We start from the raw sequence: 16,204 nt of genomic DNA, 5'->3' as shown, positions 1-16,204 counted from the left end.
ACTGTGCCACCCTCACACACACATGGAAATCCACGTATGAGCAGATGTGCTGAATGTCTTTGCCAGGTCCCAAATGTAGCACTCTTCTGATAGGAGCTAGAATTAGATAGATAGATAGATAGATAGATAGATAGATAGATAGATAGATAGATAGATAGATAGATAGATAGATAGATAGATAGATAGATTTAGTGTTGGCTCAAATTTAGCTTGCCAGACTGTAATCAGTGTGGCTGCAATTGTTGTGTTAGGTAAAGTTAATTCTGCTCACTGTAATCAGTGTGGCTGCAATTGTTGTGTTAGATAAATATAGTTCTGCTCACTGTAATCAGTGTGACTGTAATTGTTGTGTTAGGTAAATGTAGTTCTGCTCAGTGTAAGTAGTGCAGCTGCAATTGATTAGTTAGCTGCTGCCAGTCTGATAGCTCCCTCTACTTTCCAGTAAGTTGTAGAACTATCTGGATCATAGGTGTGAAGCTACGCAGATAGCAGTATTAATATTTATATAGCCCTGGTCAATTCCAAGGAGCAGGGCTCTGAAGGCTGCTAGGAGACTGTTTATATTCTGTGGGACACTGAGCTCTGGGTCAACAACCCCCCCCCCCCAGGTCCACACTCACCCATCCACCACCGCGGCTTCCCTGGCTTCTTCTCCCGGCTGACCCGGTCTTCTTTAGATCCTCCTCGTGTCCTGATTGGCCGGGAGGAGAAGCCAGAAACGAATAGTGAATATTGATTTACTAGTGTCAGTGAGTGGGTTCACTGCGCCCAGAGTCCAACCTTTTTCAAGCCAATTAGAGCATCAGGCTCTAATCATGTGCTTGATCCACACTCACCCCTCCACTGCCACGTCTTCCCTGGCTTCTCCTACCGGACAAACCATTCTTCTTTAGATCTGCCTCCTGTCCTGATTGGCCAGGAGGAGAAGCCAAAAAACAATAGCGAATATTGACTCACTCTAGTCACAAGTGGGTGGGTTCACTGCGCCCCAAGGCCAACTTTTTTCAAGCCAATAGCATCAGGCTGTAATCATGTGTTCGGAAAAAAAACCTCATAGAAAGTCTGGCGCCCCACATGTAAAATGCATGCAAACTAGGGGGGCAGAGCCCTTGCACCTTTTATGGACCAGCCTCAACTGGTGCACAGTCTATTTGCCTTTAGTAAATCAACCCCTCTATGTCACCAAAATAAAACATTTCCAGGAAAGAACCTACCTGTAGAAAAAGAGGCTGAGTGCTTACCTCTCTGTCTGCTGCTCTATTTCAGACAAGTGGTCCACTTAATTTCACTGCGAAACCAGCACTTCCAGGAACCACTTCCTCTTTCCCTAGTTAACCACTTCCTCTTTCCCTAGTTCCTCCTTCCAACCTCACAACAGGGTAGCCCCCAGTAGTGACTTTGGGTAATAAGTTCTCTACAATGGAGCATTGTTGAGTGGAAGAAAAGGTTAGTGTTCAGCCCCTTCATTACAGGTGCTCTCCTGGAAGTATTTTATCACATGACAATGTCGCTTTAAATTCCATAATATTTTCAGTACATATTGGGCCAGATTCACAGCCGAGATACGACGGAGTATCTCTGATACACCGTCGTATCTCTCAGAGTATCTATGCGACTGATTCATAGAATCAGTTACGCATAGATAGCCCTTAGATCCGTCAGGTGTAATTGTTTTACACTGTTGGATCTTAGGATGCAATACCGCGGCCGCCGCTGGGGGGAGTTCGCATCGTAAACCAGCGTCGGGTATGCAAATTAGTAGTTACGGTGATCCACAGCGGTTTTTCGCGTTCGCTACGTCGCTGCTAGTCTAGTTTCCCGTCGCAAAGTTAGTCGTCGTTTTAGGTGCCCTAACTATACACAGCACACATATGTGCTGTATAAAGTATGGCCGTCGTTTCCGAGTCTAAATGTAAACATTTTTTCCTTCTTGCGTAAGACGTCCGGGAATACGGAAGTACACTACGCACGTCGCCGTTCAAAAAAATAACGTCACTTTGCGCAAAGCACGGCGGGAAATTCAAAAGGGAGCATGCGCAGTAGGTCCGGCACGGGAGCGCGCCTAATTTAAATGGCACCCGCCCCTTTGAATTACGCGGGCTTACGCTGGAGGCCGCCGACAGAAGTTTTCTTGCAAGTGCTTTGTTAATCAGGCACTTGCGATGAAAACTTGCGGCGGTGTAACGTATCTACGATACGTTACGCCGCCGCGATTCTACGTGAATCTGGGCTATTGTAATTAAAATTTACACAAATTATGTGTTATAACAGTATCAAAGCAGTGTAATTGATTTTCTTTCTATTGTTTAACAGCTGTCCTAACAGGCAGGTCTCATCCATCAGCGTTCCCATGAATGGTGTTTCGAAGGAAGGTCGCTTTTCCTTGCAGTTATTCAGGTTCATCACCGGTTACAGCAAAATTTACCTGCACTGCCATATAAATCTGTGTGATATCACGACTGGCAGTTGCACACCAGTGAGTATAATAAATACATTGAAAATGGATACAAACAATTCTTCCGGGAATCCTAATAAATTAGGAAAAAAATTAGGAATCCATGCATTGCTTATTATTTCTTTTAGCTAGTAAAGCCCAATTAAACCCTAGAATAAACCTCATAGAGGAGTTTTTAACCACTTGCCGTCGCCGCACCGTCATAATACGTCCACAAGGTGGCTCTCCTAGGCGAGATCACGTATTATGACGTCCTGCCCTTTAGCCGCCACTAGGGGCGCACGCGCGCCGCCGGAGGCGCGCGCGCGCGCCCCCCGCTCGCCCCCGACTCCCGTGCGTGTGCACGGCGGGCGCGATCGCCGCCGGGCACACGCGATCGCTCGGTACAGAGCGGGGAACGGGAGCTGTGTGTGTAAACACACAGCTCTCGTTCCTGTCAGCGGGGGAAATGCTGATTTTCTGTTCATACAATGTATGAACAGAAGATCAGTGTTTCCCCTAGTGAGGCCACCCCCCCCCACAGTAAGAACACACCCAGGCATACTTAACCCCTTCCCCGCCCCCTTCTTTTGGTGGTATTTGATCACCTCTGCCGCTTTTATTTTTTCTCTTGAAACAAAAAAATACCGACAATTTTGAAATAAATTAAAAAACAATGGGCCAAATCCTCAAAAGGGATACGCAGGCGGATCTGCTGTTCCGCCTGCGTATCCCTGTGCCTATCTTTGGAACTGATCCTCAGAAGCAGTTTTCCAAAGATAGGCAGAAGATCCGACATCTGTAAGAGACTTACACTGTCGGATCTTAGGATGCAGTACCACATCCGCCGCTGGGGGCATTTCGCGTTGAAATGCTGCTTCGCGTATGCAAATGAGGACTTACGGAGATCCACAAAGCTTTTTCTCCGTAAGTTTACGTTTGCATGCGTAAAATTAGGGCTGCTTTTACAAGGTGTAAACTGTTTACACCTTGTAAAAACAGACCTTTTTTTCGATCGCCGCAATTTTTTTTTAAATTAGATTTTTTTTTTTCGCCGTATCTTTTTTTTAACCCGTCGCAACTTTTTAACCCGGCGCGATCCTCAAAACTCGGCGTATCGTAAAAACACGCGATGCACGTCGGGAAAAATGACATCACGGGCATGCGCAGTACGTCCGGCGCGGGAGCGCGCCTAATTTAAATGGGAATCGCCCATTTGTATTAGGAACGCCTTGCGCCGGACGGAGTTAAGTTTCACTGCCGAAAATTTCCAGGCAAGTGCTTTGAGGATCGGCACCTAACTTGGGAGATTTGCGGCAGTGTAACTTAACTCGGAAAAGTTAAGTTAAGCCCGTTTTTTGAGGATTTGGCCCAATATTTTTTACTATCTGCTATAAAACATATACAATATATATATATATATATAAAAAAAAAATGTCTTCATCAATTTAGGCCAATATGTATTCTGCTACATATTTTTGGTAAAAAAAAAATCCCAGTTAGCATATATTGATTGGTTTGTGCAAAAGTTCTCAACTCCTGTACTCAGGACTTACTAACAGGCCAGGTTTGCAAAATAACTGAAATATATCACAGGTGATATCATTTGCTGCTCAGTGATTGCAGTATTCTAGTCTGCATGTCCCAAGGTAATACTTAGGCCTCGTACACACGACCGAGGAACTCGACGGGCGAAACACATCGTTTTGCTCGTCGAGTTCCTTGTGAGGCTGTCGAGGAACTAGGCGAGCCAATTTTCTCCATTCCCGTCGAGGAAAAAGAGAACATGCTCTCTTTTTGGCTCGACAAGTTCCTCGACAGTTTCCTCGGCAAAAAAAAAGTTTCTTGCTGTTTTTTGCCGAGAAACTCGGTCGTGTGTAGGAAGCCTAAAAATATGGCCTGTTAGTGGATCCTGAGGACAGGAGTTGAGAATCACTGGTGTAAATGAAGGCATCCCAATACTTTTATCAATATATTGTGTGTATGTGTATGTGTATATGTATGTGTGTATATATATATATATATATATATATATATATATATATATATATATATATATATATTTTTTTTTCAAGGTTTTTTTTTGCAAATATATATATATATAAACACAATAAAAACTAAAATAAATTAAATAATAAAAAATTAATAAGTACCAATAAAAATAAACAGGTATGGTTTATACAAAGTTGCATTGGTCTAAGCTGGACCAATGTACCTATGTATACATTTCCATGCCTGGAGTTATTCTTGAAATAAATTGATATTCTGTGTAAGCCGGTCTGCTCTTTATCTTGCATGGTGTTTGGCCAATTACTTTGGGCAGTGTTGGAGGGCTAATAATATCCAGTAAGGATTGTTTACAGTGAGTTTTTTTACCGTATTTTCCAGCGTATAAGGCGACTGGGCGTATAAGACAACCCCCTAATTTTCCAGCTAAAATTTTCGTTTTGGGATATACTCGCCGTATAAGACAACCCCCTTCCTACTAGTCTGTCTGGAAGCTGAGGGGAAGCCGGAACAGCCGCTGACAGGAAAAAAGCTGACGGGAACATGCTTTATTCAGCTTTTTTTTTTCAAATATCACTGTGCCCATTATATGCCTCACTGTGCCATTGCATGCCTCACTGTGGAAATTAACATGCCTCACTGTGCAATCCCATGCCTCACTGTGCCATCAACATTCCTCACTGTGCCATCAACATGCCTCACTGTGCCATACATTATTCCTGTACTGCAGGCGTCCATTATTCAAAAGCCGTGCCTCCCGTTTGTGCTGTTCCGTGATAGGCACCTGTGTTCCGCCTATCATGGAGGTCCTCTCGTTCGAAGTCGAGGATGAGAAGACATCCGTGATAGGCTGAACACCGAACAGAGGCTCTGCTGGGAAACCAAGTGTTCCGCCTATCACGGAACAGCAAAAGGAGGAGGCCCGAGTTTTGAGGCAAGTTTTTAAGCCCAAATACGCCAGAAAATACGGTACTACTAATATATTTTGGATGTATCATAATTCTTCTTTGCTTCACACTATTAATGTAAATATTTTATGTGTTACAGTCATGTTCTGGTTCTAGAAGCATCTCTGCTAAATCTGCCAATCAGATCTACAGCATCAGTGTGGGACCAGTAACTCTTCTGCCAGAGATATCAGGTAAAGTACAGCAAAGCGCAGTGTATATAAACCTAGAAAATCAATGTACTTAAAGTGCATGGAAAACAGAAAATTGTATTAAATACTTACCAGAATTTTCCTTTCTTGACGCCAAACCATGGCAGCATACTAGTGATAGCGCTCCACCTCTTGACCTCTCCCTTAGTCACCACCCAATTCTTTGTAACAAGCCACATACGGGAACACACATGGGTGGGCTCATATGCTGCCATGGTTTGGCGTCAGCAAAGGAAAATTTCAGGTAAGTATTTGATACAAATTTCAGTTTTCCTGAAACCACCATGACAGCCTACTAGTGATAAATAACTAGCTGACAGGGTGGGTACTGCTTGACAAAGCCAAATTTATTTTAAATCATAACAGAAGACTGGATAGTCCTCCTTCCAAAATCTATAGACAACAAAGCGCCTGGGTCGATTCTATAATGTCTTAATAAAGTATTTTGAGAAGACCAAGATGCTGCTCTACAGATGGTTTCCAAGGACACATTCGAGAGAGCTGCCCATGAAGCTGCCACCGCCCCCGGTGGAATGTGCAGTCACCACTGCAGGAAGGTCACCACCCCTCACTCAGTTTGCTCTGTGTATGAGTTTAACAATTCGGCTTGCCAAGGTTTTTGCAGTGGCCTCCTTCCCCCGGTACCTCCAAGTTGGGATTATAAAGAGCTTCTCCGCAGATCTAAATTGTGCGGTAACAGATAAGTATTTCCTTAACGTCCTGGAGACATCTAATTCATGCAAACTTCCTGAACGCTCTTCTGGGAAGTTGGGCAAAGCCCAAATACCAGCCTGGTGGAAGGGCGTTGCTACATTTTGACTAAAGTGGTCGACTGGTCTTAGTTCGACAAGATCTGGAAAGAATCTTATATGCTGCTTTGAGGCTCCCAGGGCTTGACACTCTCTTTCCAGAGGTTATGTCCCAAAGGGAACAATTCTCGGTTGGAGCAAAGGGATGGGTCGATAGAAAGCCTAGTAGAACTCACAGAACTTACAGATCCCATTGGGGAAAGACTCTTTTATTCAGCCCATCTAAGCTTTGTTATTGCAGATATTTGCATCTTTAATTAGCTGAAGCTAGGGTCCCATGTCTAGGCCCAATTGAAGGAAGTCCAATACTGCCGATAGAGATGGGGATGTAGGATCCAGGCTTCTTTCAGATAGCAAGAGTGTGAATCGGCCCCATATATTGGCATAGACTTTATTAATAGTGGGTTTTCGGGCCTTCATTAAGGTAGCAATAACTCCAGAGGAGCATCCTAAGCTCTCCAGCCTCCCCCTCTTAACAGCTAAGCCTGATGTTCAGGTGCAGGAACCTGCCTTGTACCAGCAGTTGCGGGAATGCTGGTAGGGGGATAGGATGCTGTTTGCTGAGGTGTATTGCCAAGGGGAACCAAGGCCTCTGTGGCCAGAACGGGAGGATGGTTATGACTGTCACCTGTTCTTTCAATAGCCTCAAGAGGAACCTCCTAATTAGAGCTGTTGGAGGAAAGGTGTAAGTTAGGCTGCAATTCCAGGGTGTAACCTGTTCCCTCCGCCTGGGGAATGCGGAAATCTGGACGAGAATCTCTGAAGCTTGCTGTTGTTGTGAGATGCAAAGAGGTCGATTTGAGGTAGACTCCACCTGTGAACCAATTGAGAGAATACTCTGGGATGCAAGGCCCATTCCGTATGATCCAGGAATTTTCGTGACAGATGATCCGCCTGTGTATTCAACCTCCCAGGGAGGTAGACTGCCCTCAAAGACTGTAGGTGCATTACCCCCCAGGACATTATGGGTTTTACTTCCATCATCAATGTGCTGCTGCAAGTTCCTCTCTGGTGTTAAATATAGGCCACTGAGGCCCTGTTGTCCATTTGCAGAGTAACTGGGCGATATTTGATCCTGTAGCGCAGGGTCTGGAGAGCCAAAAAGGGTGCTCAAATTTCCAGCACCTTAAAAAAACATTCCCTTGGCGGGGGAAGCTCCACCTGCCCTGGACTGACTGACCTTTACAGTGCGCTCCCCACCCTGGCTCGCTGGCGTCGGTTGTAACAATGGTCCAACTTAATGGACCTAAGGCTGCGACTTATTTAAGGACCCCACCTTGAGCCACCACTGTAGGCTCCTTCTCATAATGAAAGATACCATTATCAGTTGTGCCAAACTCTGCTTCCTCCACTTTTGTTAGGAAGCCTAGCTGAAACTGATGGAGATGCCAGTGGGCCCATGGAACCATTGGGATGCATGATGACATGGTGCCTAGTAGACTGAGCCACTGAGAGGTTGATAGGCGAGTGGTAGTTGCTCTTCACCTTCACTTTCTCTGCCGGAATAGAAACAGATGCCTTCTCCGTATTGAACAGCGTTCACAGGTACACCAATTGTTGGGTTAGGTTGAGATGGCTCTTTTTGAAGCTGATAATCCACCCAAACTTCTGCAGAGTATGGATGGGGATCTCCCTGTTTGACAGTAATTCTCAATCCCTGGCCAGCAGTAGGACATCGTCTAAGTAGTTGTGGACTCAAAGTCCCTGCACCCTAAGCGGGGCTAGCATGGCAATGAGGACTTTTGTGAATGTCCTCAAATACGTACACAGACGAAAGGGTAGGCTGGTAGACTGTAAATGCGTCTGGCCAACTGCAAACCTCAGGTACCTCTGGAAGGTGGGCAAGATTGGAATATGGAGGTATGCATCCTGTAGATCTAGAGAGGGCATCCAATCGCCCGGCTGTGTGAAACATAGCCCTGGCAGAGCACTTGACCGTGTCTATTGCTGCCTCGCCTATAAAATCAGCTGATGCCTTCAGCTCACCCAGAGTCCAAATGATATCCATCCTTGGCACCTCCTCCTTCACTGCTGACTCAATGTCTTGAGTCCAGACTTTCAGGGCGCTAGCCACTGAAGTGAGGGCCATAGCTGGATGGCAGGCTGCCCCAGCTGCCTGATAGGCTTTTTTAAGATCTAAGTCTATTTTCCTATCCATTATGCTCTTGAAAGAGGCTGAATCCTCCATAGGGAGAGTCACGTTCTTTGCCAGGTGGATGACTGCCGCATCGACCATAGGTGGTGAGTCAAGTGATGTCCCCTCTGTTTTCTGTAGAGGAAATAACTTCTGCATACGGTTGAGGGAAAACCTTATTTCGGTTTTCTGCCACTCCTGCTTTATGACATCCTTGATCTTGTCCATGAATGGAAAATAGGCTTGCCATTTCTGGAGAATGGGGAAGTAGGATTTAGCCTTCTTTGGCACTTCTTCCTCTTCCCATGCGATCGCCTGTTTTATTGCCTGAATGAAGGGCTCTACTAGAGAAAAATTGAACCCAAGTTGCTCCGGATCCTCTTCAGATGAGGAGGAATTATCCTTTTCTGCAGGCTGACCAGATTGAAGGGACACCCCACTGGGCAGGGCCATACTGCTTGCTGAAGAGTCCGTCTGATCTTCCAATGGGACCTCTTGAGCAGGTGATGGGACCAGTGAAGCAAATTCAGAACGCTGTAAACTGCCTGCCCTACACCAGCCCACTGACATTTTTAAATGTTCCCAGGGATGGGAGAACCCATCACCAGGCTCCTTCTATTATTGTGGGCAAAATTGAAAATGTTTTCCTTGTTCTAAAATGTCACCCGGAGCTTCCGTTGGCCAATGCGCATGTGCAAATCGAACAAGGCCCGAATAAATCATCGGGAGCGTCCTAGGCTAGTAAATACAGCATTTGGCAGCCGTCCCACGCCTATAGGGAGATCGGAACCTACACTGAACCCAGAGGAAACCGGAGAAAAGGGATTGACAAAATTAGCTAAAGACATAGCCTGCAGGGCCAAGGAAGCCCATAGTAAAATGAAATGGCAATCTGCCCCCCCCCCCCAAAACCCAGGAACCTAGTCAGGCTGTCTGGCAGATTTAGTTTGTAAAGAGGAAACACTTCAGAGGCCCATCAAGACCCACAGACGAGGGTTTCCCAGGCTTTTCAGTATATTTAGCAGCCCGAGCACTAAGCTTTAGACCCTTTATTAGTAATTGCTCTCCTGGTTAAAGTGTCCCTGAGACAGAAACTGATGGGAAATTAAATTTTTTAGAGTTGTCACCAGAGCAAAAGTTGAAGTTTTGACTTTATACACACCTTAAATAATAATGACAACATTACCCACAGGCTGTAATAGTTGTGGTAGCATTGCCATCATATCATGCCATGCATGCCCATGCTTTGGAACCACAAGTTGGTGGACATACAAGTACCTTTAGTCAGCCCCTGACAGTAGGCTGTACTCACTTTTGTTGCCAGTGATTTAGACATTAATGGCTGTATGTTGTTATTTTTAGGGGACAGAAAATTTACACTGTTCTACAAGCTGTACACTCACTACTTTACATTGTAGCAAAGTGTAATTTCTTCACTGTTGTCATATAAATGAAAAGATAGAATAAACTATTTACAAACATGTGAGAAGGGGATTATTTGTGTGCAATTTTTTTTTCTTAGATTTTCCATTTGTATAGCAAATAAACAAACAACTAAGTGGTTGAAATACCACCAAAAAGTTGAAAGAAATTATAAAAATTTAATTTGGGTTCAGTTTTGCATGGCCAAGCAATTGCCAGTTAAAGTAGCACAGTGCTGAATAGCACATAATTACTTAGGTCATGCAGGGGGTAGAACCTTTTGGAGGTCAAGTAGTTAATATGGTATATTTACTAACCTCCCCCCCCCCCCCCAACGGCTTTTATTTACTGAAGTATTTTGGCATGTGAGAGATATAAAAAAGAAAGACGCTTATTATTGCAAGGTCTGCTGTAAAAGGACTTAAAAAATATTGCTGTCACAGAATATTCCTGGCACCTACTGTATATTCTTTTTTTTACCTATATGCTAACTAATTAGAGATTTTTTTAATATATTTTTTTCCAATGATACCCCATAAGTAAACCCTGACTTTTTTTTTCTACTTTACAGCTTCATCCTCTGGAATAGCTGGTAAAAAGATTTTACTACTAAGTTTTATGTGTTTTTTTTATTTGTGTGCCTATGAAGATACTTATGAATAAAAAGTTTTCACCTTATTTCTAAAGCCTTCTAGGTCCAAATTTAAAGTGATTGTAAAGTCTCAGGGTTTTTCACCTTAATGCATTCTACGCATTAAGGTGAAAAAACCTTCTTTGTTGCAGCTGCCCCCCAGAGCCCCCCTTTTTCTTACCTGAACCCAATCCGATCCAGCAATGTGCACGATCTCAGCAGATCCAGCCGCTGTCTCTGTCCACATTGAACAGATTGATAGCAGCATAAGCCATTGGCAATCAAATTCAGTGACACAGGAATGGGGGGGGGGGTTTTGGGGCAGAGTCCCACTGTCTCTGCCAAGGGACGCTGCAGCGGAACTCGGAGTGAGCCTGCATGGATGCCCCATGGAAAGTGACTTTCCGTGGGGGCACCTGGTGAAGGGGAGGAGCCAGGAACACCAGCAGGGACCCCAGAAGAGGAGGATTGGGGCTTCTCCATCCAAAACCCTTGCACAGAGCAGATAAGTATAACATGTTTATTTTTATTTAAAAAAAGTAAACCTTTACAATCACTTTAATTTCAGTCCCACTAAAGCTTACCATAGGTGATCAGTGTAGCTCATATCACCAGAGTGTGCATATATAAGTATACAGCAGGGGATGTCCAGATACCTACAGTGGGGATCAAACGTTTGGGCACCCATGGTAAAAATTTGTATTAATGTGCATAACGAAGCCAAGGAAAGATGGAAAAATCTCCAAAAGGCATCAAATTACAGATTATACATTCTTATAATATGTCAAAAAAAGTTAGATTTTATTTCCATCATTTACACTTTCAAAATGAGAGAAAACAAAAAAATGGCGTCTGCAAAAGTTTGGGCACCCTGCAGAGTTAATATCTTGTACTGCCCCCTTTGGCAAGTATCACAGCTTGTAAACGCTACTCTAGCAAATGCGCATCAAAACCTGGGGGCCTACCCTATCTTGCAGATTTGCCAAATCTTATATGCCTCAACTAGGAAGACTTTGGGTCAGTAGAGGCCCTGGACTCTACTGACCCAAAGTCTTCCTAGTTGAGGCATAGAAGATTTGGCAAATCTGCAAGATAGGGTAGGGACTGGCAAGAGCCTGATCTCTGATATAGTTGGCCAACTTGAACATATATTGCAATATATGCTAAGAATCTACATTTTATAAGCAATAGTTTGCTATAGGTAAGGGTTAATAAGTGGCAACGTATTTTTTATTGTATATATGTAGTTATTTAGGACCTGACCATTCATATCACCATTTCTACTGCATGGGGCGGGTCAGTATCTACAAATAGGGCAGGGATGTCTAAAGTTGCTATATTATTTTTAAATTAATTATTAATTATAAATTGTTATTACGTTTATGTTTACTATGCCACAACACCTTTGTATCGCGTGCGCGCGCGCGCACACACAAAAAAGTGCCGGAACTCCCCCCTTCTGAGTTACCCTTCGTTTCTGCCCCCTACCCACCCCTGAGCACAGTCCCTTGGTTCTTCTTCCTACCCACCACCCAGTACCACCCCTTTTAGAGAATACAGAACCAAGTATTATTTTGTGCTACCAAGTGATTTGCATGGAATTTGTTGATGATAACAAGAAAGACAGTAAAATAGATCCCCTGCAGCCAAGCTTTTTTTCTCAGGGAATAGGTCCAATCACTCCTAGTGTCCGTTCTACCTACCCCCTGAGCACCATCCCTTGGTTCCACCCCCTACCCACCTTCAAGTACCATCCCTTTTTGAGAATAGAGAATCAAGTCATTTGTATGAAATTTGATACGGATAACAAGCAAAGCAATAAAATAGATCCCCTGCAACCAACAATAGACACCCCCAACATTAATAATAGACCCCCAGACAGCAACAATAAAGCTCCCCAGCATCACTAGACCCCCCACAGCAATAGATTCCCCAGAGACCAAAGATCCATCTAGCAGTCAGCATCAGTAGACCCTCCAGCACACTCTAGTACCCCTTGCCATTACATACATGAGGTGCTGGAGGTGCTGGAACCATGTTCCCCCGAGCTTTTTGCACACAAAAAAAGACAGAAACAGAGGGGGAAAAAAACAAGCTATATCCACAGAATGTTGTATGTGAGTAGAGTTGAGCGAACCTGAACTGTAAAGTTCGGGTTCGGTACGGACTTTAGGTTTTTACCGAACCCGGACCCGAACCATTGCTGAAAGTTCGGGTCCGGGTTCGGACTTCGGGAAAAAAAAAAGTGCGGAGGTCCCCCCAAATTCAATAACCAGACCCTTTAGGTCTGGTATGGATATTAAGGGGAACCCCGCCGTCAATTTAAAAAAAAAATGACGTGGGGTTCCCCCTAAATATCCATAACCAGACCCGTTATCCGAGCACGTTGACCTGGCCGGCCACAGAAAAGAGGGGGGGACAGAGTGCGCCCCCCCTCTCCTGAACCGCACCAGGCCACATGCCCTCAACATTGACGGCGGGGTTCCCCTTAATATCCATACCAGACCTAAAGGGTCTGGTTATTGAATTTGGGGGGACCCAAATGGGGGGCGCATTTTTCTTTTTTTTACTAAAAGTCTGTGTCCTATTGACTTCAATGGGGTTCGGAGTTCAGGTTCGAGTTCCCGAACCCAAACTTTTTTTTTTAAAGTTCGGGTTCGGGTCCGAACCCGAACATCCAGGTGTCCGCTCAACTCCATATGTGAGCCATCAACAAATGCATCTAAGCCAATACAGCTCATAGCCTAATTCAGTAGCCTGAAAATACATAAGGATGGATTTACTAAAGGCAAATAGACTGTGCACTGTGCAAGATCAGTTGTTCCAGAGATAAGTAAATAAGCAGAAGCTCTGCTGACTTCCATCATCCAATCACCTGCAAGAAAAAATGATTATTTTTTAGTTTTTTTTTTCCTCGCTTATGACTGGATATTCTTTGGAAATTAAGATTTACCTAATTTACTAAGCTTTGGAGCAACTGCTCTATTTGCTTTTAGTAAATCAACCCCATAATGTCTAGTATTTAATCCTGATTAGGAGAGAAACAAAGCATTGCAAAATGTATAGGCCCGGATTCAGAAAGCACTTATGCCGACGTATCTTTATATACGCTGCGTAAGTGCACAGATGCGCCGTCGTATCTATGCGCCTGATTCTTAAAGCTAGATACGCCTGAATTTTGTCTCCATCCGACTGACGTAAGTCTCCTACGCCGTCGTATCTTGGGCGCATATTTACGCTGGCCGCAAGGGGCACTTCCATTGATTTACTCATCGAATATGTAAATGACCTAGATACGCCGATTCACGAACGTACTTGCGCCCGTCGCAGTAGTCTACGCCGTTTACGTAAGGCGTACATCCGGCATAAAGTTAAGCCTCATAAAGCAGGGGTAAGTCATGTTAGGGTATGGACATCGGAACAGCCGTCGTATTTTACGTCGTTTACGTAAGTCGTACGTGAATGGGGCTGGGCGTAGGTTACGTTCACGTCGTAGGTATTGAGCCGTCGTAGCTTAGGGAGTATATGCGACGTGATTCTGTGCATGCGCCGTTCGTTCGGCCCTTCTTTTACATGGGGTCACGGTTAATTTAAATGTAACACGCCCAGTACCTTCCTACTTTGAATTAGGCGGGCTTATGTCGGCCAATTTACGTTACGCCGGCGCAAGTTTGGGAGCGAGTGCTTTGTGAATACTGTTCTTGCCTCACTGATTTGCGTCGGCGTAGCGCATATGAGATGCGCTACGCCGGTCTAAAGATGCGCGGCTGTACGTGAATCCGGGCCATAGTCTATAGAGCTATATAAATTCACTTAATTTATAAAAAGTTGTATTATTGCTATTCTGACAGCGACTATTTTTTTTCTATTTCAGGGACTGCTCGCTTTGTTCATCTTTTACCAACTATCTTTATTTTTGGAAGGTTCCTTATGTCATACACATACATATAACCTTGTCATGTACAGTTTTCAAGTTTTTTGGCATACACAGATTATTATATAGGACAATGAAGTTGTTGGGTTATGCTGCAGTCACAGACTACATTAGGAGCTGTACTAATACATAAAATAGTTGGATGGCTCTGTTTTAAATCCAATTCTAATTTTTCATAATACAGCTTTAGCTAAATGCAAGTTATTTCAAATATTGAAAACATGATTGATTTTTACACATGTATAAGTAAATAAATATGCAGTGAATATATTACATGTATCCCCATTTCACTATATCCTAAAATTATAAATCTATATATATAAAACTCAACGTGTGTGTGTGTGTGTGTGTGTGTATGTATGTATGTTCCAGCATCACGTCCAAACGGCTAAAGATATTAACATGAAACTTGGCACACATGTTACTTATATGTCAGCAACAAACATAGGATAGGTGGTTTAACCCTTACCCACCCCCATTTGCCATGGTCAGGGTTTTCCTTTAAAGTCCCATTCAACTCTATGGGAAATACATGTTACTTCATAACTTCCAAACGGCTGTACATATTTCGATAACACTTGGTCACATGTTACTTATATGTCCACTTAAACTATAGGATAGTTAATTTATCCCTTAACTACCCCCATTTGTGAGGGTCGGGGTTTTTGTTTAAAGTCCCATGCAAATCAATGGGAAATGTATGTTCCCACATAACTTCTGTACGCCTGGAGATATTTCAATAATACCTGGTACACATATTACTTATATGCCAAATAAAAATATATGACAGTTAAATTAACCCTTACCTACACCCTTATATAAAAGATGGGTATATTTATATTACTATGATTTTCCTCCCCAAAAGGTTAAGATAGGAAGACCGGGCAACGCCGGGTATTCAGTTAGTGAAATTAATAAATATGCAATTTTTACAGCAATGTACCAGAGTCTGCCTTTTATTTTTGGATCTATCTGTGCCTCTGGGCTGGCAAATTTTAACCGCTTAAGGACCGCCTCCTGCACATATACGTCGGCAGAATGGAACGGACAGGCATATCAACGTACCTGTACGTCCCCTTTAAATGCCTGTACGTGTGGTTGCGCGTGCATCGCCGGCGGCGCACTCGCGACCCTGCTGCCATCCCCGTGAGTCGGCTTGCGGGTCCCGCGGCCTCAATCACCGCGGGGATCCTCGCGATCGTCTCACGGAGGTATAGAGCAGGGAGATGCTTGTGTAAACGAGCATCTCCCCGCTCTGACTAGAGACAATGACACTGATCTCGGCTCCGTGTACTCGGAGCGGAGATCAGTGTCATGTGACACAGAGGCCACCCCCCCTACAGTAAGAAACACTATGCAGGGAACACTTAACCCCTACAGCACCACCTAGTGGTTAACCCCTTCACTGCCAGTGTCATTTTCACAGTAACCAGTGCATTTTTATAGCACTGATCGCTGTGAAAATGACAATGGTCCCAAAAATGTGTCAAAATGTCTGATGTGTCCGCCATTAACTCGCAGTCACGAAAAAAATCACTGATTACCGCCATTACTAGTAAAAAAAATGTATAAAAATGCCATACAACTATCACCTATTTTGTAAACGCTATAACGTTTGCGCAAACCAATCAATAAACGCTTATTGCGTTTTTTTTTTACCAAAAATATGTAGAA

General features: G+C 44.0%; 1 protein-coding gene across 1 annotated transcript in view; it reads left to right on the top strand.

Moving 5' to 3' along the window:
* LOC120936132 (uromodulin-like) overlaps positions 1-14,800 on the top strand; it is a 90,357-nt gene extending 75,557 nt beyond the window's left edge. The window contains exons 14-17 of the mRNA XM_040348261.1: positions 2,314-2,476; positions 5,489-5,582; positions 10,537-10,557; positions 14,471-14,800. Coding sequence (XP_040204195.1) covers positions 2,314-2,476; positions 5,489-5,582; positions 10,537-10,557; positions 14,471-14,547 — 355 coding nt within the window. The 3' untranslated portion in view covers positions 14,548-14,800. The remainder of the gene's footprint in view (positions 1-2,313; positions 2,477-5,488; positions 5,583-10,536; positions 10,558-14,470) is intronic.
* The last annotated feature ends 1,404 nt before the right edge of the window (positions 14,801-16,204 follow it).

This window comes from Rana temporaria, chromosome 4 (genome assembly GCF_905171775.1).
Source record: "Rana temporaria chromosome 4, aRanTem1.1, whole genome shotgun sequence".
In the NCBI taxonomy this organism is placed as follows: Eukaryota; Metazoa; Chordata; class Amphibia; order Anura; family Ranidae; genus Rana; species Rana temporaria.
Note: the sequence above shows the minus strand (reverse complement) of the source record. Positions and strands in the feature narration are given on the sequence as shown.